Source organism: Ursus arctos, unplaced genomic scaffold (genome assembly GCF_023065955.2).
Source record: "Ursus arctos isolate Adak ecotype North America unplaced genomic scaffold, UrsArc2.0 scaffold_2, whole genome shotgun sequence".
Lineage (NCBI taxonomy): Eukaryota > Metazoa > Chordata > Mammalia > Carnivora > Ursidae > Ursus > Ursus arctos.
Window position 1 is genome coordinate 80938819 of NW_026622874.1, and position 24997 is coordinate 80963815.

Genomic DNA, 24997 nt, shown 5'->3' on the forward strand with positions numbered 1-24997 from the left:
CCTGATCTCAGAACAAGGACAGTACCTGGATCCAGGTAGACTCAAGGCATCCTCAATTTCCCACAACCTAAAACTAAGCACCAATGACCAGGCTTTCCTGGACTGGCCAGCTACTGTCAACAGTGGATTCCAAACTTCTCTTTTAAGGCTCAGCTGCTGTACATTTTACTAAAACATGAGAAACCTAACACAATTATTCAGAAAGAGGGGGATGACACCGCTTTGAAACTTTAAACAAAAGTCTACCATTAGCCCCTGCCCTTGGAACTCCTAATGACCAACTTCCCTTTTTCATCTCTCTGATACGGAAGGGAATGTCCTTGCAGTGCTCACCCCAAAACACAAGGACCACCATCATCCCACAAGGTATAAGAGTCAACAGGTAGATGCTATGGCTGGGGGATACCCGCCTGCCTCAGAGCCATTCCTGCCACTGCCCTCTGGGATAAGGCCACTGAAGAATTCATCACACCATCCCCTTTAACCATCGCTGCACCCCATGTAGTAGAAGCCCTTCTGAACTCTCCTCACACTCAACATTTTCCAGACAGTCACCTCACCTCCTATGAAATCCTCCTGGTACCACTCCTCACATAACTCTTTCTGGTTCCAAAAGCCTCAACCCAGCCACCCTTCTCCCCTCCTTCACAGATGAAACCCCCCCACAGCCACTTCACACCGACAGGTCACCTGTTGACTCCCTGTGACAATTTTCAGCAAATTGCTCTAACCAAAGCACACTTTTCATGCTTTCCTGATGGTTCTTACTTAGAGGAGGAAAATGATAAATATCTCGCCAGCTAAGCTACCACAACTCCCTTTGAGGACACTGAGGCAGCACCTTTCCCTCTGGCTACTTCAGCCCAGCAGGATGAGTTCTGTGTCCTTAAGGCAGCTTCTATTGTAGCCGAGGGCAGCACTGCAAACATGTAAGGTGATACTCGGTATATGCTTTGGATAGCTAGCTCATGGTTTTGGAATATTATGGAAGAAACGAGGTTTCCTTCCTTACAATGGGGATGAGATTAAAAATGGCTGCTAGGTCTAAAATTCATCAGATGCCATGCTTTTGCCTGCAGATCTAGCTATTATTAAGGTCCCAGGGATATTCTGCACTTGACTTTCTGGAGGCCAAAGGAAACCACCTGGCTTATAGTTCTGCCCAAAAAAAGCTGCTCAAAAGGACACCGAGAGCCAGACCTCTGTCATGTTCTGAAGGGATGTCCTACCAACTGACAATTGGGAAAAATTGAGCAGACATGGCCAACAACAGGGCCCAGACAAGGAGAAACAATGTTGGGAATCTGATGACTAGTTGATAAAAAGAGAGAATTCTGGTTTGGATCAAATAACAATATGGCCATCTCCAAAATTCTAAAATTCCCACTCCTGACAACTGTACAAATATTAAACCATTGGTCTACTGACAAACTGATAGGGTTGATGAACCAGTATTGGTGGGGAAATGCTAAGAAGACTGCAGAAAGTGCCAACCTTGCTTGTCCCACTTGTCCAAAATACGATCCTGGAAAACAAATCCATACCTCCCCTGGGCATTTTAGACTGCTCAATGAACCATTTGAGATTTGGCAACTGGATTTCATGCAACTTTCTCATCTCATGGAAATAAGTTTGTGTTAGTCAATGTGCCTATGTTATCTCACTGGACCAAAGCTTTCCCTTGTAGAAAGGCCAATGACTCTTCTGTGGCTAAAATCCTGTTAGAAAAAATTCTCTCTCCGGGAAAAGCTCTCTTGAACACCACAATGACCAGAAAACCCATTCTACCGTGCAGGCATTTCACTGAGTTTGTGATCTTTGGCCGGTTTTACAATACTTTCATTGTACATTACTATCCCCTAACCTCACAACTGGTCCAACACCATAATGGCAACACTGGGGACCCAATTGGCAAAATCTGCAGAGACTTTCCAATGACCTGGGCCAAAGGCATTGCCAATACTTCTTCTAAATCTCAAGGCCATCCCCTTTGGAGCTCTGACTCCCAACCTTGGAGATAGTCACTGGATATCCATGCATTTGACCTCTGCCCCCTTTTGACCTGGAGTTGAGAAAAGGGGATATATTTCAATAATGCAAAGATCTAGTTGCTTCTATCAAAATGAACACTGTTGTAGCAGAGCAATCTTTTCAGTGTCCACTCCCAGGGGATAATTATCTTGACCATCACACCCTGCAAGCTGGGGATTCTTTCTCTTGGGAAAGACACTTCCACAGAGATTCTCTTCAACCTCCCTTGAGAGGACCTTATCGGATACTGCTAACCAAACCTTGTGCTGCCAAATCCCAGGGAATGGGCTCTTGGGTCCACGGGACACATTTAAAGAAGGCACCAGACCCTGACTGGACCTGGACACCATCTGGTCACGAGAACATAAATACTTCCCAAATTGAAAGAGAAAACATCTGGGGAGACAGCTTTCCCCCACATGTCCGGACCAGGCCTGCATTCCTTTTCTCACTGTTGCTCCTCCTACCTCTTTTGTGCAAAGAACATGCCTTTTTCTGCATTTCCCAGTCTCTTGCAAAAGGAGGAAACCTCTTTGGAGTATGACCTTTCCAGAAATAGCCTCATTTTTATCTTGTGAGCATTTCTAGAGTTTTAGAAGTTTCAGAATTCAAAAGTCTTTCTTTTACCTAAACTATTAACTGCACCCTGATTCCTTTTGTTTGTTTTTGTTTTGTTTTTGTTTGGTTTCTTTAAAGAAACAGAATTTTTAATTTATTAAAAACATTAAAGACAAATAAAAAAAAAAACCATGCCGTGTTTATAGACAGAGAAATTCAAAATCATAAAAAAATGTCAATACTTTTCCAATTGCCTTGTATATTTTATGCAGCAGCAATTAATATCCCAATATGAGTTTGCAAGAAATATGACAGGCTAATTCTAAACTTGATACGGAAGAGCAAAGACCCATAGACAGCCAAGATGCTTCTGAAGAAAAAGGAAAGGGGAGGGCGCCTGGGTGGCCTCATTCGGTTAAGCATCTGCCTTCGGCTCAGGTCATGATCCCAGGTCCTGGGATCCAGTCCCACATCGGGTTCCCTGCTCGGCGGGAGTCTGCTTCTCCCTCTGCACCCCCTCCCATGTGCACAAAAATAAGTAAATAAAATCTTTAGGGGGGAAAAAAAGGAATAAGGAAAGGAGAACTGCCCCACCAGATATCAAGAATTATTATGAAGCTATAAGATTTAGGATAGGGTGTTATTCATGCTGGGAGACTAATGACTACCACTAGTGCACCCAGACCAGAATCACAAATGTATGAGAACTTCATCCATGACACAGGGGGCACTACAGATCACTGGGGAATGGTGTATGAAATACATGATGTCAGGACAACTGGTCATCCACATGGTAGATCTCTATCTCCTGCCATACACAAAATCTAATTTCCAATGGATTTACCGACTTCAAAATGAAAGATAAAACTGGTTAAACTTGCAGAAGAATATATAGAAAGATATCTTTATGATCCCAGGATAAGAAAATACTTCTTCACCAAGGCAAAAAACATTCTTCAGAAAGAAAATTGGTAAGCATGACAACGTTAAAATTAAGAATTTTTGCTGGGATGCCTGGGTGTCTCAGTCGTTGAGCGTCTGCCTTCAGCTCAGGGCGTGATCCCAGAGTCCTGGGATGCAGCCCCACATCCAGCCCTGCATCAGGCTCCCTGCTCTGCTGGGAGCCTGCCTCTTCCTCTCCCACTCCGTCTGCTTGTGTTCCCTCTCTCACGGGCTCTCTCTTTCTCTGTCAAATAAATAAATAAAATCTTAAAAAAAAAAGGAAAAGAACTTTTGCTAACAAAAAGATACCTTAGAGAAAAATTAAATTAGAAACCAGAAAAAGATACAGGCGTCCCAGGAAACAAGAATATTTGAATGAAATCTTTGAATTATACTTTATCATTCAAACTCCAGCTAACTTTTATATGAAAATCAGGAACCAAACAGATTCTGAAATCTAGGTAGTCTTCATTATTTTAACTCAGCTATCTGAATTCAAAAACTGATAACAAAGAATGTTTTATTCATAACACGCACAACCAACCACAGATCAATATCCAGAATATTTGAAAAGCTAATTCCTACATAACAAAAAGAGAAAAGCAAATAGCCCAATGGCAAAACTAGAATTTTATGGAAGAAAAAAATCCTAGTGGTGAATAAAAACATGAAAAATGTTCAACCTCAATAATAATCATAAAAATTCACCTTAAGGCCACAAAGAGTAACCCTTTTACATTCATCAGGTTGCCAAAAAATTAAGCTTGGCAAGACCAGTTATTGGTGAAGATAGGAATTCTATGCAGTACTGGGACAAGAACAATTGGTACAACTATTTTGAAAGATACTCTGCATTATCTTGCAAAACTCTACACGTTCATTCTTACAAACCAGAAATTCCAATACTAGAAAATGTATATGCCCTATTGAAAATCTTGAACCTACACACCAGGAAACGTGTGAGAATGTCCGTTGCAGCATTGTTCAGAATAACAAAAAACTGGAAACAATTATTCACCAAAAGCAGAATAAATAAATGGTGCTATACTTATATAATTACATAGTTTGAACATCCGGATTCTAATCCAAATGCATGGTTTCTGAATTTATAACATAACAGACCATTACTGATAACACATGGAGTTTTAAACAGCTCTTTTGAGATAACAATACTGTTTTGAAATGTCCCGGAAGTATTCCTATTCTTGCAACAAGTTCTCTAATGCTTCATGTTCCCCAGTGTATCTGTATTCCCAGATGTACTCAGTGATTTCATTTAGTGCATTCTCGCAGTATTTCACTATTTTGCTCCCAGACACTTGAGGAAGACACTTCCAGGAGGCACACGTGACTCCGGGTTTGCCTTCATAGGGAGAAACCTGTCTTCCTTCAGGTAAACAACTGCCAATAAATATTTTCAGTTGGCTCCTTTCAAACCTAGGGTCCTGGGTTAGAACCAACACATGGTTTGGAATTGTCATCTTGCTTTTGATTCTGTACTTGCTGTCTGTCAATCCTTTGTAGAAACAGTGTCCCCAGTGAGGTGATGCTGGCTCACTGGTCTCAATCTCGAGCAGATACAGACTTCACACAGGAAGTACATGAGAGTTTCTCCCTTCTAACCTTCCCAGTTCTTCAAGTGTCACTTGAGTAGTTTACAACTGTGATGCACATTTCCTCCAACATGAGACACGCCACCAGAAAAAGACCTTGCTGGCACTGAAACACAAAACCACTAAATACAAAGAACTTGACTGCTGATCAGAAATTCTTCCAGGGACACCTGGGTGGCTCAGTCGGTTAAGCATCTGCCTTTGGCTCATGATCCAGTGAGTCATGATCCCAGTATCCTAGGACTGAGTCCCACACTGGGCTCCTTGCCCAGCGGGGAGCCTCTTTCTCCCTCTGCCTGATTCTCTCTCTCTCTCTCTCTCTCATACACACACGCACAAATAAAATCTTTAAAAAAAATTCTTCCATGGAAACTTTTTTAAAGTTTTTTAAATTACAATTACCTCACAGTTATATTCATTTCAGGTGTGCAATCTAGTGATTCAACACTTGTAGGCAACACCTGGTGCTCATCACAAATGCATGACTTAATCCCTATCACCTATTGAACCCATCCCCCCAAACATCTCCCCTCTGATTACCAACAGGTTGTTCTCTATAGTAAAAAGGCTGTTTTCTTGGTTTGCCTCTTTTTTCTTCTCGCTGCTCATTTGTTTTATTTCATAAATTCCACAAATGACTAAAATCATATAGTATCTGTCTTTGACGGACTTATTTTGCTCCTCAAGGCAAATCTTGATCAGAACGGGGAAATGTGAAAAGTCGTAACGGGAAATGCCACAAAACAGTCAGGAGGTTTTGGCAGGGGGAGCTCGGACACACTATCACTCTGAATAAACTGGGGACCCAACAGGAAGACATGGACTTGACCTCGCACGTGAATACTCCACTATTCCAGCTACAGGAACTCTATTCTCATCTCTCCATCCCCTCCCCCCAGCCCCCACCTCCCAACAGGACTCAACCATGAGAAGCCACAATGATTTGAACTACCAGATGCCTCCAATGGACTTTTGGTTCCTAACAGCCTTCTAAACTGCCCCCTTTTCGCCTGAAAACAGTGAGCCTCTCTGATGCTCCCCAATGTGCCTAAGGGTTAGTCACTGCTTCTTTGTCCTACATTCTATTCTTCTTCCTTCCCAAACAAAACCAACTTCGGCTGATAAATCCCTCAGAGTTTCTACCTTTAAGGTTACAAAATGGAGGGCAGTTTGTGTTTCTACCTGGGTCTCAGGTTCCAGCAGAATTAGGGAAGTGGGACCCCAGCTCATTCTTTTAGGAAGTCCTGAGAGTCAGCAGTTAGTGCATTCAAGTCCCCACTGAAAGCGGCTCCCGTTCCTCTGAATTTGGCTCAGGATTTCTCCCCAGAAACAAGCCTGCATCTGTAACAAGCCAACCACAGCATCTCTGATGTGGTGTCGCAGGACCCCTCAAGCCACGGATCCCTGAGTAAAACAGGTCTGTTCAAATACCCGCAGGGAAAATGAGGACTGAACCAGGGGAACAGCCCTCAAAATGCAAGCGACTGTGCTACTCACTTACCAGCATGTCCTGGGAAGCCGCCCAGAGCCGCCCCCTCAGCACTCAGCCAACAAGGCAGCTTCTTCCTCTACCTCGGGAGGCGACAAGTTGCTGCAAAGGCCCCAGGGTCTTCCCAGGGTGGGGACCGAACCTACTGAAATGGCAGCTTTGGCGCTCTATTCCCTGCAGCCAGAGAGGGGCCGGATCCCTGGGGGCCTTCCAGAGCCCTTCCTGCTCTGAGGCGCCTTGGGTCAGAAAAGGAAACGGCGCGCCCTCTGCTGGCCGTGGCTGCGCACGCAGAGAAACCGCCCCCTTCCTGTTGGAGGTGCGCGCGCGCCCTCTGCTGGCCTCCCTGGGAATCCCTGCAATGCTCAAAGTCATGACCCCTCAGATGGAGGGACAGAGGGTGCTCTGTTCCACCCAAGCCATCTCTCTCCATGATAGATCCTAGGGTTCGGCCCCACAATGCAAAAGGAGGGGTCCCCATCTTCCCAAGGGAAACGTCCTCTGCACAGCTCTGCCCCAGAGAGGTCGGAGGTTTGGGCTCAGGGAAATCTGACGCCCTGGATTCCCGCCTTCTCCAGTCCCAACGCTCAGAGTAGCTACCTAGACCTCCTCCCCCCTGGTCCATGGTCCACCTCCACACACCTAGACCAGCAACTGCTTTTCATCCTTCCAACTCCTCTTTGTCTCTGCTTTTCTCTACCCCCTCTCCCTCTCTTGGTTCCTCTCACTTTCCAGGATTTGCCCAATCCCCCCACCACCCACTCAGTGTCCCTCTCCCTGACAGTCTCTTTCTCTATCTCTCCCCAGGCCCTCAGGCCTTCTGCTCTGTGCAGCCCTGTCCAGGACCACCACAGAGGACCACCTCTCCTGTCTCCCCCTCTCTCCTGCCATCATTCGGCCCTGGCCCTGCGCACAGGGCATGACAATCCCATTTACAAAGGCTGCTCAGGCTGACCTTGGCTGTAGCAGGGCAGTTACCCGCCTCTCCAGGGCAGAATGTGGACAGACAGACCTTGACACCTTGGCCCAGCCATGACCCCAAGGCTGCTGGAGGATGTCTGCTTCCACAACCTGGAGAGAAGGAGGGCTTTGCACGATCCAGGAGCTCTGGTGCAGAATGGACTGGAGTAAAGGACCTAAGAAGCAACAGACACATACACCCAACTCCTGCGTGGTGAGAGAGGAATGGGTCTCCTGTCACTGGCCTCTTCCCTGCCCATCCCTCAACATGGAAACTGTGGAGGATTATGGGGCATCAGGGGTCTTACCAAGAACACTGCCACCATCAGCGACCCTCAGAGCCCACCCGCTGTTGCGAGGCAGCTGGTGAGGTGAAACCAGTGCACAAAACCTGGATTAATGCAGGGCCTCCTCACCGGTCTCCCGGGGCCACTACTGACCCTTCATACATTCCTCACCATCACAACAGACCACTGCCTGGGGACAGACACCTATCCTGCTGATCACCACACACCCCCAAAACAAGCAGACACCATGTACTCAAGGGTATCTATCACCAGAGTTAATACAACCACCAACAGATCTAAATACAGGGTGTGTCCACCTGCCCAGAAGGACTGCTTGGGCCCCTTGCAGTAAAGATGCCACAAAGGGTAATCTTGCTACTATCCTCCATCACCACCACTGCTGCCAGTTTGTTTCTGTGTGTACAGGATTCACACTGTGCTCTTGGAGGGAATGACTGTAGGTCCTCGTGAAGGCAGACGCTGACACACAGACAGAACCGTGAAAGGTTTATTGGGGGGATACGAGGAGAGACAGAGCACAGGGGACAGGATGGGCAGGGAAGGCATTCAGACCATTAGGCTCATCTGACACCTTTACAACATATATACTCTGCATAGCCTGGTTGTTACCGCTCAGGGAGATCTTCAAACTTCAAACTGACTGTCCTGTAAGTCAAACAGATTTTGGATTATTTCAATGGGATCTTATGTTCTGCCATATGCAATTTGCCTCCTATAGTATATCTGAGGCCTTGGATGAACACCTGAGTGTGTGGCTGCCTCTGTGAGTCTATATGTAATAGAAAATAATTGTCTTCACATCTCAGACATCAATGTCTGAATGTACCCATTCTCAAAAGTATCTTTTATTTCCTTCTTGGCTAGGACCTGAAATTTAATAGAAAAAAAGGAGGTCATTTCTTTGTTGTTGAAATGAGGATCGCTGCTATCTGGGCTGAGATGTTCTACTCCAAGTGAAATTTCAAGGTCTTAAATGAACACCTTTTGATGATCATCTGCATGGAGCTATTTTTTTAAACAGTGAGTAGGGTGAGTGGCCAAAATCCCAGATATTTGGCACATTCTTTTTTTTTTTTTTTTTGAAACAGAGAGAAAAAAACAAAGACAGAGAAAGGGTAAACTTGTGAGCGAACAGGGAAGGCGGAAAAGGAGAGGGAGAGAGAGAAACCCTAAGGGTCTCCACACTCAGCGTCAAACCCGACCTGGGACTCAATCTCAGAACCTTGAGATCACAGCCTCAGCGGAAATCAAGAGTCCAATGTTTAACCGCCTGAGCCACCCAGGGGCCCCTGCAGATTCTTTATGTACTTCAACTCCTGTGCCTCTAATGACCTCAGAAACCAATATGCTCCCGGTTTCAAAGAAAACAAAGCTGAGGTTCTGAGTAGGCCCCACGGAGAGCTGGCATTCGGGCTGAGACATCAGCAACACAGGCAAATCCGCAGGATACTGTGGCAGAAGTTCTGGGAGATGCAAAGCTACAGGCAGGGAGGGGACTCAGATGCAGAGGGTGGTGACAGGGCTCGAGCTAGGGCGGCTCCTGGTCAACCCCGAATTCCCCACTAAGAGCCTCACTCAGGCTGAAGCCAAGGCAGCAGCTCTCTGATCTCAGTCCTGTCTTCACTTTCTCACACGGGGGCACACAAACTGAGGCAGACAAGAATCCCCAAAGAACCAAGTTAAATTTCCCACATCTCCACGGCATTCTTTCACACAGTTCAGAACTTTCAAAAATTTAGGGAAACAATAACCTTTATAGATTATGAATGAACAGCTTTATGCCAACAATGACATTTTCACCCAAATAACTGCATTATTCACACTGTGTGACAGACACACGCAGCAACTCGGTGTGGACCTCACTCTGCCTTCACACTCACTGCTTAAGCTGCTGGCCTGCCAGGAATGGCCTCCGCTCTACCTGAGAGAGACCATCCACTCCCCTGAGCACCTCCATCCTGCTTCTCATCCACAGTCTCCTGTTTCTGTGTGACCCACGGCTCCCTCTCCTGTCCTTCAGATACATCGCTGGTGCTTCCCTTATAAGGAACACAACGTCTGTGTGGTTTAATGAACGTGTCCCTCCCTTCTCTCAGACACCCTAAATTCCTAACGTTAAGAATAGACCTCATTCCTTCCAGAGCGCAGGATATGGTCTCTGTACAACATCCGTGCGCACACCTGCTGTGCCGAGCTCTCGGAGAAGAGAGGCTCTCCTTCACCGCAAAGGGACCTGCCAACCACCTGAGTAGGAGTGAAAGATGAAGTCCATCAAATGGATCTCCTGAGCAACTTGGAGAAAGTGATCACGTCCTCAGCAACATTCACTCCCCCACGACATGAGACGCCTGCACGCAGGACCGCTATTCCTCATGGGGGACGCACCAGCGTCTATCTCTGACCCACGCCACAGAAAAGAAAGAGGACGAGCCCATAGGAAGTGACTGAGCCACATTCCCACAAAACCTCCACACCTGCCTCCAGCATCTGCCACTGTCTCTCATTCTCACCTCCCTGAGCCGACAAGAGGGCTTCCCCCAAGTATCCACAGGTTGCAGAGGATGGGGCAGACCCCAACCATAATGATGAATCAAGGGACCACAGCCCTGCTTCACTGGTTTACGTAACTAATAAAATGTCAGCTCAAACTCAACACACTGCACATGAAGTGAGAGGTGTTTCATCCCTCCAGGAACAACAAATGTGGACTCTGGACATGCACAACAGTAAGAAATACATGTCTACCATTGTGCAATAGAGACACTTCCTTCATACCAATGGCACCTGCCCCACTGCTCAGTGTATGGAAATAGTTAAGCACAAAGCATGTATGACGTGAGAACTTCAGGATGTTACAGTGTCTCAGCCGGGTTTCCCATGCAATGTCAAGACCTCAGCACAAGTCTGCCTTTGATCCACCCAAACATCCCTAAGGTGACGATCTGGAAACACAGAAGCCTGTAGGCTCTGGCATAAAGACATGGCATTTGAAAGATAAACGGCACCACACACAGATCCCAAGATATACCCAACAGATATAAGGCCACACACGGTGCTGCCCAGACAGGAACAGGATTCCAGAAATAGTTACAACGGGAAACAGCCACCGTATTTACCTTGTCCATCTCTGGGACCTCCTTGGGAGCGGTGCCACTGTTGTCCCCTTGAGCGCCACAGGCTTCTGAATGGGACCAAGGCCCTAGAAGAGACAGAGGTGGATTAAGACGGGTGTTGACCACGCAAGATTCAAGCCAAGCTTCTACACCTGCCCCAGGCTGTTTTACTCTCCCACTCTCAGGTCCATCCACATGCAGAGCGTTTCTCAAAGGTCTCCACTGACCACTGTGGACAAAGGAGAGACCACTCCCTCACCCTTGACGATATGACAACTCTGCACAATAGAGATGATTTCATAACTAATCAATAACGCTAGACAACTGCGGCCCCCACACGTGTAAGTGATGTGAAGACTGTGCTCCATTAAGCCAAGAGCCCAAAACATCATGTCTGTGCAGTGCACCTGGGCAATGCTTTTATGTCTGTCTATTGCACATTGTCACACTTCTCAATGGCAGACCCCTGCTGCCCAGTTCTATATGGAGAAACAAGACAGTCCACGAAATGGATGTCCACAGAAAGTTGAGGAATGTTCCTGTGTCCTCACTCAGGCTGATCCTTGCATTGCAAAGCCTCGTGGCACCTCCTCTATATCTTCTCCAACGACACAAGTAGTCACATGATGAATACGCGCTACAACTCACATCATGCAATCCAGATCATCTTACCACATGGTGGAGGAACGAAGGGCGAGCGAGGCCCGCATGTCGACCAAGGTGGAGGAGGCTGAGGTGGCACAGAGCCAATGAAGCCTGGTAATGTTTGGCCCGTATGGGAGGACATGCAGGTTGGCCAAGGAAACCTTCTCACATCTGGACCCACCTGCAGACAGACAGGAAAATAGTTTGGTGAGACAGACAGAAGTTGTAACACCAAGAGATGAAACCCAAAGAAAGAGCTCTCAGCATCTGCCTCCTTCTCCGATACCACGTTCCAGCAGAGCCGCATCCGTGCTAGAGCACTTGACCCCTCCCCACTGCTGCCAACTATAACAAGGGGGGAGAGGGGAATGGATATTACAGGAATAACCTACTGTCACCAAACATCACTAACCATGTCTGCCAATGGTCACTAGCAAGAAGTAGCATCTTCAAAGATGAAAAAGGAGCATGGCAAACTAGTGAAGGCAGGACACTCCAGACACGGAGGCATCGGGATCCTGGACAACACTTCATCTTTCCTCCTCAACCACACAGAATATTTTGGTTTGTTAACAAGAGAGAGAATGTGATGAAACTGCCCTTTCTTCTCAGGAATCCGAGCCACTCGAGGTGAATCCTTTGCCTGCAAGCCCCTGACTGTCCCCACGCTGCCTCACTTCCTGACACAAGGGTCTTCTGCTCTCTGCAGTTTCTGGCCATGGCCACAAACACACTTGAGGAATTAGGGGCCTGTGATCTGACAGGGGAATTGGAAAAGTGTTTTCCAAAAGGAACGTGATACCAATAACCCTTCTATAATTCAGCAGCTGTGCTTATCTTAAAACACAGTCACTCGGACATTTCAGCACACTGAGTTCCAGAGTAATTTTGTCCAATAGGAAATTAAGATGGGAAGCATAAGTTAGGGAATCCACAAAACTGTATATGCTTTCCGATGGAAAACTCGAAAACGTGTGATGAGAGAAGAAACCTGCTCTCACTGTGACTTCGGACCAAACGACCTGCTCCTAGAAGCCCAACCGAAGGGCTTGTGGGGCACCGGTCATGCAGATAATCGCTAACATCCCCCCTTCAGAAAGTGTGTGTCACAGTGTGTTTTGCGACACGACACTAACAGCTCTGATCATGCAAAATAGTTGTGGAAAGGGTACAAGGAGAGGGATTCTGTATAGCACGTTTACCAGCAGAAGTAAAACAGGGATGACTTACGAAACATGGCCTATCTAAGCACATTCCAAACCGCAAAGCAGATAATAAAAAATGCACGGAGAGCTTCCCCTAGTTTCCAGTCGTGAGGATGACCACAGACCTTGTCACAGGTTAATCATCTAACCGCAATACGAACACAATACGTATCGCACCTGTACATACCCCAGTGGGAATCAGGCAGCCCAGAGACTTCAATGTGCAGTGAGCTGTCAGCTTCCTTGAGTTATTTCCCCCACGTGCGCTATGGGTGAGCAGGGGTACACAAACACACACACACACACACACAAACACACACAAGACACACACACAGTGAGTGTTCTGCCATCCTTCACCTCTAACCACCTGTGGCTTTGGGAGAGGCCCCCAAAGATGATGATTTGTAACGGAGAAGCCTGTCAGCCCCTGCGTGAACTGCTTGTATTTGAGAGGTGAACGACGCCACAGACAAACTGGATGACCCACCCAACAGACACAAGGCCAGGACACGGTGCTGCCCAGACAGGAACAGGATTCCAGAAATGGTTACAACTGGAAACAGCCACCGTATTTACCTTGTCCTTCTCTGGGTCCTTCTTGGGCACGGTGCCACCTTTGTCCCCTTGAGCGCCACAGGTTTCTGAATTGGACCGAGGCCCTAGAAGAGACAGAGGTGGATTCAGACGGGTGTTGGCCACGCAAGATTCAAGCCAAAGCTCTACACCTGCCCCAGCCTGTTCTACTCTCCCACTCTCAGGTCCCTTCCAGATGCAGAGCGTTTCTCACAGGTCTCCGCTGACCTCTGTGGACAAAGGAGAGACCAGTCCCGCACCCTTGGGGATATGACCACTCCGCACAGTAGAGATGATTTCAGAACTAATCAATAACGCTGGACAACTGGGGCCTCCACACATGCAAGTGATGTAAAGACTGTGCTCCATTAAGCCCAGAGCCCAAAACATCATGTCTGTGCAGGGCACCTGGGCAATGCTTTTATGTCTGTCTATTGCACAATGTCACACTTCTTCTCAATGGCAGACCCCTGCTGCCCAGTTCTGTATGGTGAAACGAGACAGTCCACGAAATGGATGTCCACAGAAAGTTGAGGAATGTTCCTGTGTCCTCACTCAGGTTGACCCTTGCATTGGAAAGCCTCGTGGTACCTCCTCTACATCTTCTCCACCGACACATGTAGTCACACGATGAATACGCGCTACAACTCACATCATGCAATCCAGATCATCTTACCACATGGTGGCGGAACGAGGGGCAGGGGAGGCCCGCATGTCGACCAAGGTGGAGGAGGCTGAGGTGGCCCACAGCCAATGAAGCCTGGTAAAGTTTGGTCCATAGGGCAGGGCATGCAGGTGGGCCGAGGAAACCCTCTCACATCCGGACCCACCTGCAGACAGACAGGAAAATAGTTTGGTGAGACAGACAGAAGTTGTAACACCAAGAGATGAAACCCAAAGAAAGAGCTCTCAGCATCTGCCTCCTTCTCCAATACCACGTTCCAGCAGAGCCGCATCCGTGCTAGAGCACTTGACCCCTCCCCACTGCTGCCAACTATAACAAGGGGGGAGAGGGGAATGGATATTACAGGAATAACCTACTGTCACCAAACATCACTAACCATGTCTGCCAATGGTCACTAGCAAGAAGTAGCATCTTCAAAGATGAAAAAGGAGCATGGCAAACTAGTGAAGGCAGGACACTCCAGACACGGAGGCATCGGGATCCTGGACAACACTTCATCTTTCCTCCTCAACCACACAGAATATTTTGGTTTGTTAACAAGAGAGAGAATGTGATGAAACTGCCCTTTCTTCTCAGGAATCCGAGCCACTCGAGGTGAATCCTTTGCCTGCAAGCCCCTGACTGTCCCCACGCTGCCTCACTTCCTGACACAAGGGTCTTCTGCTCTCTGCAGTTTCTGGCCATGGCCACAAACACACTTGAGGAATTAGGGGCCTGTGATCTGACAGGGGAATTGGAAAAGTGTTTTCCAAAAGGAACGTGATACCAATAACCCTTCTATAACTCAGCAGCTGTGCTTATCTTAAAACACAGTCACTCGGACATTTCAGCACACTGAGTTCCAGAGTAATTTTGTCCAATAGGAAATTAAGATGGGAAGCATAAGTTAGGGAATCCACAAAACTGTATATGCTTTCCGATGGAAAACTCGAGAACGTGTGATGAGAGAAGAAACCTGCTCTCACTGTGACTTCGGTCCAAACGACCTGCTCCTAGAAGCCCAACCGAAGGGCTTGTGGGGCACCGGTCATGCAGATAATCGCTAACATCCCCCCTTCAGAAAGTGTGTGTCACAGTGTGTTTTGCGACACGACACTAACAGCTCTGATCATGCAAAATAGTTGTGGAAAGGGTACAAGGAGAGGGATTCTGTATAGCACGTTTACCAGCAGAAGTAAAACAGGGATGACTTACGAAACATGGCCTATCTAAGCACATTCCAAACCGCAAAGCAGATAATAAAAAATGCACGGAGAGCTTCCCCTAGTTTCCAGTCGTGAGGATGACCACAGACCTTGTCACAGGTTAATCATCTAACCGCAATACGAACACAATACGTATCGCACCTGTACATACCCCAGTGGGAATCAGGCAGCCCAGAGACTTCAGTGTGCAGTGAGCTGTCAGCTTCCTTGAGATATTTCCCCCATGTGCGCTATGGGTGAGCAGGGGTACACACACACACACACACACACACACACAAACACACACAACACACACACACAGTGAGTGTTCTGCCATCCTTCACCTCTAACCACCTGTGGCTTTGGGAGAGGCCCCCAAAGATGATGATTTGTAACGGAGAAGCCTGTCAGCCCCTGCGTGAACTGCTTGTATTTGAGAGGTGAACGACGCCACAGACAAACTGGATGACCCACCCAACAGACACAAGGCCAGGACACGGTGCTGCCCAGACAGGAACAGGATTCCAGAAATGGTTACAACTGGAAACAGCCACCGTATTTACCTTGTCCTTCTCTGGGTCCTTCTTGGGCACGGTGCCACCTTTGTCCCCTTGAGCGCCACAGGTTTCTGAATTGGACCGAGGCCCTAGAAGAGACAGAGGTGGATTCAGACGGGTGTTGGCCACGCAAGATTCAAGCCAAAGCTCTACACCTGCCCCAGCCTGTTCTACTCTCCCACTCTCAGGTCCCTTCCAGATGCAGAGCGTTTCTCACAGGTCTCCGCTGACCTCTGTGGACAAAGGAGAGACCAGTCCCTCACCCTTGGGGATATGACCACTCCGCACAGTAGAGATGATTTCAGAACTAATCAATAACGCTGGACAACTGGGGCCTCCACACATGCAAGTGATGTAAAGACTGTGCTCCATTAAGCCCAGAGCCCAAAACATCATGTCTGTGCAGGGCACCTGGGCAATGCTTTTATGTCTGTCTATTGCACAATGTCACACTTCTTCTCAATGGCAGACCCCTGCTGCCCAGTTCTGTATGGTGAAACGAGACAGTCCACGAAATGGATGTCCACAGAAAGTTGAGGAATGTTCCTGTGTCCTCACTCAGGTTGATCCTTGCATTGCAAAGCCTCGTGGTACCTCCTCTACATCTTCTCCACCGACACATGTAGTCACACGATGAATACGCGCTACAACTCACATCATGCAATCCAGATCATCTTACCACATGGTGGCGGAACGAGGGGCAGGGGAGGCCCGCATGTCGACCAAGGTGGAGGAGGCTGAGGTGGCCCACAGCCAATGAAGCCTGGTAAAGTTTGGTCCATAGGGCAGGGCATGCAGGTGGGCCGAGGAAACCCTCTCACATCCGGACCCACCTGCAGACAGACAGGAAAATAGTTTGGTGAGACAGACAGAAGTTGTAACACCAAGAGATGAAACCCAAAGAAAGAGCTCTCAGCATCTGCCTCCTTCTCCAATACCACGTTCCAGCAGAGCCGCATCCGTGCTAGAGCACTTGACCCCTCCCCACTGCTGCCAACTATAACAAGGGGGGAGAGGGGAATGGATATTACAGGAATAACCTACTGTCACCAAACATCACTAACCATGTCTGCCAATGGTCACTAGCAAGAAGTAGCATCTTCAAAGATGAAAAAGGAGCATGGCAAACTAGTGAAGGCAGGACACTCCAGACACGGAGGCATCGGGATCCTGGACAACACTTCATCTTTCCTCCTCAACCACACAGAATATTTTGGTTTGTTAACAAGAGAGAGAATGTGATGAAACTGCCCTTTCTTCTCAGGAATCCGAGCCACTCGAGGTGAATCCTTTGCCTGCAAGCCCCTGACTGTCCCCACGCTGCCTCACTTCCTGACACAAGGGTCTTCTGCTCTCTGCAGTTTCTGGCCATGGCCACAAACACACTTGAGGAATTAGGGGCCTGTGATCTGACAGGGGAATTGGAAAAGTGTTTTCCAAAAGGAACGTGATACCAATAACCCTTCTATAACTCAGCAGCTGTGCTTATCTTAAAACACACTCACTCGGACATTTCAGCACACTGAGTTCCAGAGTAATTTTGTCCAATAGGAAATTAAGATGGGAAGCATAAGTTAGGGAATCCACAAAACTGTATATGCTTTCCGATGGAAAACTCGAGAACGTGTGATGAGAGAAGAAACCTGCTCTCACTGTGACTTCGGACCAAACGACCTGCTCCTAGAAGCCCAACCGAAGGGCTTGTGGGGCACCGGTCATGCAGATAATCGCTAACATCCCCCCTTCAGAAAGTGTGTGTCACAGTGTGTTTTGCGACACGACACTAACAGCTCTGATCATGCAAAATAGTTGTGGAAAGGGTAGAAGGAGAGGGATTCTGTATAGCACGTTTACCAGCAGAAGTAAAACAGGGATGACTTACGAAACATGGCCTATCTAAGCACATTCCAAACCGCAAAGCAGATAATAAAAAATGCACGGAGAGCTTCCCCTAGTTTCCAGTCGTGAGGATGACCACAGACCTTGTCACAGGTTAATCATCTAACCGCAATACGAACACAATACGTATCGCACCTGTACATACCCCAGTGGGAATCAGGCAGCCCAGAGACTTCAGTGTGCAGTGAGCTGTCAGCTTCCTTGAGATATTTCCCCCACGTGCGCTATGGGTGAGCAGGGGTACACAAACACACACACACACACACACACACACACACACACAAACACACACAAGACACACACACAGTGAGTGTTCTGCCATCCTTCACCTCTAACCACCTGTGGCTTTGGGAGAGGCCCCCAAAGATGATGATTTGTAACGGAGAAGCCTGTCAGCCCCTGCGTGAACTGCTTGTATTTGAGAGGTGAACGACGCCACAGACAAACTGGATGACCCACCCAACAGACACAAGGCCAGGACACGGTGCTGCCCAGACAGGAACAGGATTCCAGAAATGGTTACAACTGGAAACAGCCACCGTATTTACCTTGTCCTTCTCTGGGTCCTTCTTGGGCACGGTGCCACCTTTGTCCCCTTGAGCGCCACAGGTTTCTGAACTGGACCGAGGCCCTAGAAGAGACAGAGGTGGATTCAGACGGGTGTTGGCCACGCAAGATTCAAGCCAAAGCTCTACACCTGCCCCAGCCTGTTCTACTCTCCCACTCTCAGGTCCCTTCCAGATGCAGAGCATTTCTCACAGGTCTCCGCTGACCTCTGTGGACAAAAGAGAGACCAGTCCCTCACCCTTGGGGATATGACCACTCCGCACAGTAGAGATGATTTCAGAACTAATCAATAACGCTGGACAACTGGGGCCTCCACACATGCAAGTGATGTAAAGACTGTGCTCCATTAAGCCCAGAGCCCAAAACATCATGTCTGTGCAGGGCCCCTGGGCAATGCTTTTATGTCTGTCTATTGCACAATGTCACACTTCTTCTCAATGGCAGACCCCTGCTGCCCAGTTCTGTATGGTGAAACGAGACAGTCCACGAAATGGATGTCCACAGAAAGTTGAGGAATGTTCCTGTGTCCTCACTCAGGTTGATCCTTGCATTGCAAAGCCTCGTGGTACCTCCTCTACATCTTCTCCACCGACACATGTAGTCACACGATGAATACGCGCTGCAACTCACATCATGCAATCCAGATCATCTTACCACATGGTGGCGGAACGAGGGGCAGGGGAGGCCCGCATGTCGACCAAGGTGGAGGAGGCTGAGGTGGCCCACAGCCAATGAAGCCTGGTAAAGTTTGGTCCATAGGGCAGGGCATGCAGGTGGGCCGAGGAAACCCTCTCACATCCGGACCCACCTGCAGACAGACAGGAAAATAGTTTGGTGAGACAGACAGAAGTTGTAACACCAAGAGATGAAACCCAAAGAAAGAGCTCTCAGCATCTGCCTCCTTCTCCAATACCACGTTCCAGCAGAGCCGCATCCGTGCTAGAGCACTTGACCCCTCCCCACTGCTGCCAACTATAACAAGGGGGGAGAGGGGAATGGATATTACAGGAATAACCTACTGTCACCAAACATCACTAACCATGTCTGCCAATGGTCACTAGCAAGAAGTAGCATCTTCAAAGATGAAAAAGGAGCATGGCAAACTAGTGAAGGCAGGACACTCCAGACACGGAGGCATCGGGATCCTGGACAACACTTCATCTTTCCTCCTCAACCACACAGAATATTTTGGTTTGTTAACAAGAGAGAGAATGTGATGAAACTGCCCTTTCTTCTCAGGAATCCGAGCCACTCGAGGTGAATCCTTTGCCTGCAAGCCCCTGACTGTCCCCACGCTGCCTCACTTCCTGACACAAGGGTCTTCTGCTCTCTGCAGTTTCTGGCCATGGCCACAAACACACTTGAGGAATTAGGGGCCTGTGATCTGACAGGGGAATTGGAAAAGTGTTTTCCAAAAGGAACGTGATACCAATAACCCTTCTATAACTCAGCAGCTGTGCTTATCTTAAAACACAGTCACTCGGACATTTCAGCACACTGAGTTCCAGAGTAATTTTGTCCAATAGGAAATTAAGATGGGAAGCATAAGTTAGGGAATCCACAAAACTGTATATGCTTTCCGATGGAAAACTCGAGAACGTGTGATGAGAGAAGAAACCTGCTCTCACTGTGACTTCGGTCCAAACGACCTGCTCCTAGAAGCCCAACCGAAGGGCTTCTGGGGCACCGGTCATGCAGATAATCGCTAACATCCCCCCTTCAGAAAGTGTGTGTCACAGTGTGTTTTGCGACACGACACTAACAGCTCTGATCATGCAAAATAGTTGTGGAAAGGGTACAAGGAGAGGGATTCTGTATAGCACGTTTACCAGCAGAAGTAAAACAGGGATGACTTACGAAACATGGCCTATCTAAGCACATTCCAAACCGCAAAGCAGATAATAAAAAATGCACGGAGAGCTTCCCCTAGTTTCCAGTCGTGAGGATGACCACAGACCTTGTCACAGGTTAATCATCTAACTGCAATATGAACACAATACGTATCGCACCTGTACATACCCCAGTGGGAATCAGGCAGCCCAGAGACTTCAGTGTGCAGTGAGCTGTCAGCTTCCTTGAGATATTTCCCCCATGTGCGCTATGGGTGAGCAGGGGTACACACACACACACACACACACACACACACACACAAACACACACAACACACACACACAGTGAGTGTTCTGCCATCCTTCACCTCTAACCACCTGTGGCTTTGGGAGAGGCCCCCAAAGATGATGATTTGTAACGGAGAAGCCTGTCAGCCCCTGCGTGAACTGCTTGTATTTGAGAGGTGAACGACGCCACAGACAAACTGGATGACCCACCCAACAGACACAAGGCCAGGACACGGTGCTGCCCAGACAGGAACAGGATTCCAGAAATGGTTACAACTGGAAACAGCCACCGTATTTACCTTGTCCTTCTCTGGGTCCTTCTTGGGCACGGTGCCACCTTTGTCCCCTTGAGCGCCACAGGTTTCTGAATTGGACCGAGGCCCTAGAAGAGACAGAGGTGGATTCAGACGGGTGTTGGCCACGCAAGATTCAAGCCAAAGCTCTACACCTGCCCCAGCCTGTTCTACTCTCCCACTCTCAGGTCCCTTCCAGATGCAGAGCGTTTCTCACAGGTCTCCGCTGACCTCTGTGGACAAAGGAGAGACCAGTCCCTCACCCTTGGGGATATGACCACTCCGCACAGTAGAGATGATTTCAGAACTAATCAATAACGCTGGACAACTGGGGCCTCCACACATGCAAGTGATGTAAAGACTGTGCTCCATTAAGCCCAGAGCCCAAAACATCATGTCTGTGCAGGGCACCTGGGCAATGCTTTTATGTCTGTCTATTGCACAATGTCACACTTCTTCTCAATGGCAGACCCCTGCTGCCCAGTTCTGTATGGTGAAACGAGACAGTCCACGAAATGGATGTCCACAGAAAGTTGAGGAATGTTCCTGTGTCCTCACTCAGGTTGATCCTTGCATTGCAAAGCCTCGTGGTACCTCCTCTACATCTTCTCCACCGACACATGTAGTCACACGATGAATACGCGCTGCAACTCACATCATGCAATCCAGATCATCTTACCACATGGTGGCGGAACGAGGGGCAGGGGAGGCCCGCATGTCGACCAAGGTGGAGGAGGCTGAGGTGGCCCACAGCCAATGAAGCCTGGTAAAGTTTGGTCCATAGGGCAGGGCATGCAGGTGGGCCGAGGAAACCCTCTCACATCCGGACCCACCTGCAGACAGACAGGAAAATAGTTTGGTGAGACAGACAGAAGTTGTAACACCAAGAGATGAAACCCAAAGAAAGAGCTCTCAGCATCTGCCTCCTTCTCCAATACCACGTTCCAGCAGAGCCGCATCCGTGCTAGAGCACTTGACCCCTCCCCACTGCTGCCAACTATAACAAGGGGGGAGAGGGGAATGGATATTACAGGAATAACCTACTGTCACCAAACATCACTAACCATGTCTGCCAATGGTCACTAGCAAGAAGTAGCATCTTCAAAGATGAAAAAGGAGCATGGCAAACTAGTGAAGGCAGGACACTCCAGACACGGAGGCATCGGGATCCTGGACAACACTTCATCTTTCCTCCTCAACCACACAGAATATTTTGGTTTGTTAACAAGAGAGAGAATGTGATGAAACTGCCCTTTCTTCTCAGGAATCCGAGCCACTCGAGGTGAATCCTTTGCCTGCAAGCCCCTGACTGTCCCCACGCTGCCTCACTTCCTGACACAAGGGTCTTCTGCTCTCTGCAGTTTCTGGCCATGGCCACAAACACACTTGAGGAATTAGGGGCCTGTGATCTGACAGGGGAATTGGAAAAGTGTTTTCCAAAAGGAACGTGATACCAATAACCCTTCTATAACTCAGCAGCTGTGCTTATCTTAAAACACACTCACTCGGACATTTCAGCACACTGAGTTCCAGAGTAATTTAGTCCAATAGGAAATTAAGATGGGAAGCATAAGTTAGAGAATCCACAAAACTGTATATGCTTTCCGATGGAAAACTCGAGAACGTGTGATGAGAGAAGAAACCTGCTCTCACTGTGACTTCGGACCAAACGACCTGCTCCTAGAAGCCCAACCGAAGGGCTTGTGGGGCACCGGTCATGCAGATAATCGCTAACATCCCCCCTTCAGAAAGTGTGTGTCACAGTGTGTTTTGCGACACGACACTAACAGCTCTGATCATGCAAAATAGTTGTGGAAAGGGTACAAGGAGAGGGATTCTGTATAGCACGTTTACCAGCAGAAGTAAAACAGGGATGACTTACGAAACATGGCCTATCTAAGCACATTCCAAACCGCAAAGCAGATAATAAAAAATGCACGGAGAGCTTCCCCTAGTTTCCAGTCGTGAGGATGACCACAGACCTTGTCACAGGTTAATCATCTAACCGCAATACGAACACAATACGTATCGCACCTGTACATACCCCAGTGGGAATCAGGCAGCCCAGAGACTTCAGTGTGCAGTGAGCTGTCAGCTTCCTTGAGTTATTTCCCCCACGTGCGCTATGGGTGAGCAGGGGTACACAAACACACAGACACACACACACACACACACACACACACACAAACACACACAAGACACACACACAGTGAGTGTTCTGCCATCCTTCACCTCTAACCACGTGTGGCTTTGGGAGAGGCCCCCAAAGATGATGATTTGTAACGGAGAAGCCTGTCAGCCCCTGCGTGAACTGCTTGTATCTGAGAGGTGAACGACGCCACAGACAAACTGGATGACCCACCCAACAGACACAAGGCCAGGACACGGTGCTGCCCAGACAGGAACAGGATTCCAGAAATGGTTACAACTGGAAACAGCCACCGTATTTACCTTGTCCTTCTCTGGGTCCTTCTTGGGCACGGTGCCACCTTTGTCCCCTTGAGCGCCACAGGTTTCTGAATTGGACCGAGGCCCTAGAAGAGACAGAGGTGGATTCAGACGGGTGTTGGCCACGCAAGATTCAAGCCAAAGCTCTACACCTGCCCCAGCCTGTTCTACTCTCCCACTCTCAGGTCCCTTCCAGATGCAGAGCGTTTCTCACAGGTCTCCGCTGACCTCTGTGGACAAAGGAGAGACCAGTCCCTCACCCTTGGGGATATGACCACTCCGCACAGTAGAGATGATTTCAGAACTAATCAATAACGCTGGACAACTGGGGCCTCCACACATGCAAGTGATGTAAAGACTGTGCTCCATTAAGCCCAGAGCCCAAAACATCATGTCTGTGCAGGGCACCTGGGCAATGCTTTTATGTCTGTCTATTGCACAATGTCACACTTCTTCTCAATGGCAGACCCCTGCTGCCCAGTTCTGTATGGTGAAACGAGACAGTCCACGAAATGGATGTCCACAGAAAGTTGAGGAATGTTCCTGTGTCCTCACTCAGGTTGATCCTTGCATTGCAAAGCCTCGTGGTACCTCCTCTACATCTTCTCCACCGACACATGTAGTCACACGATGAATACGCGCTACAACTCACATCATACAATCCAGATCATCTTACCACATGGTGGCGGAACGAGGGGCAGGGGAGGCCCGCATGTCGACCAAGGTGGAGGAGGCTGAGGTGGCCCACAGCCAATGAAGCCTGGTAAAGTTTGGTCCATAGGGCAGGGCATGCAGGTGGGCTGAGGAAACCCTCTCACATCCGGACCCACCTGCAGACAGACAGGAAAATAGTTTGGTGAGACAGACAGAAGTTGTAACACCAAGAGATGAAACCCAAAGAAAGAGCTCTCAGCATCTGCCTCCTTCTCCAATACCACGTTCCAGCAGAGCCGCATCCGTGCTAGAGAACTTGACCCCTCCCCACTGCTGCCAACTATAACAAGGGGGGAGAGGGGAATGGATATTACAGGAATAACCTACTGTCACCAAACATCACTAACCATGTCTGCCAATGGTCACTAGCAAGAAGTAGCATCTTCAAAGATGAAAAAGGAGCATGGCAAAATAGTGAAGGCAGGACACTCCAGACACGGAGGCATCGGGATCCTGGACAACACTTCATCTTTCCTCCTCAACCACACAGAATATTTTGGTTTGTTAACAAGAGAGAGAATGTGATGAAACTGCCCTTTCTTCTCAGGAATCCGAGCCACTCGAGGTGAATCCTTTGCCTGCAAGCCCCTGACTGTCCCCACGCTGCCTCACTTCCTGACACAAGGGTCTTCTGCTCTCTGCAGTTTCTGGCCATGGCCACAAACACACTTGAGGAATTAGGGGCCTGTGATCTGACAGGGGAATTGGAAAAGTGTTTTCCAAAAGGAACGTGATACCAATAACCCTTCTATAACTCAGCAGCTGTGCTTATCTTAAAACACACTCACTCGGACATTTCAGCACACTGAGTTCCAGAGTAATTTTGTCCAATAGGAAATTAAGATGGGAAGCATAAGTTAGAGAATCCACAAAACTGTATATGCTTTCCGATGGAAAACTCGAGAACGTGTGATGAGAGAAGAAACCTGCTCTCACTGTGACTTCGGACCAAACGACCTGCTCCTAGAAGCCCAACCGAAGGGCTTGTGGGGCACCGGTCATGCAGATAATCGCTAACATCCCCCCTTCAGAAAGTGTGTGTCACAGTGTGTTTTGCGACACGACACTAACAGCTCTGATCATGCAAAATAGTTGTGGA

General features: G+C 48.3%; 1 protein-coding gene across 3 annotated transcripts in view; it reads right to left on the reverse strand.

Moving 5' to 3' along the window:
• LOC113270720 (uncharacterized) overlaps positions 1 to 24997 on the reverse strand; it is a 157598-nt gene that overhangs the window by 38150 nt on the left and 94451 nt on the right. For all 3 annotated transcript variants that reach the window (XM_057315286.1, XM_057315287.1, XM_057315288.1), the window contains exons 25-26: positions 11684 to 11837; positions 11015 to 11097 (exon numbers count right to left, since the gene is read on the reverse strand). In XM_057315286.1, the coding sequence (XP_057171269.1) occupies positions 11015 to 11097; positions 11684 to 11837 (237 nt within the window). The remainder of the gene's footprint in view (positions 1 to 11014; positions 11098 to 11683; positions 11838 to 24997) is intronic.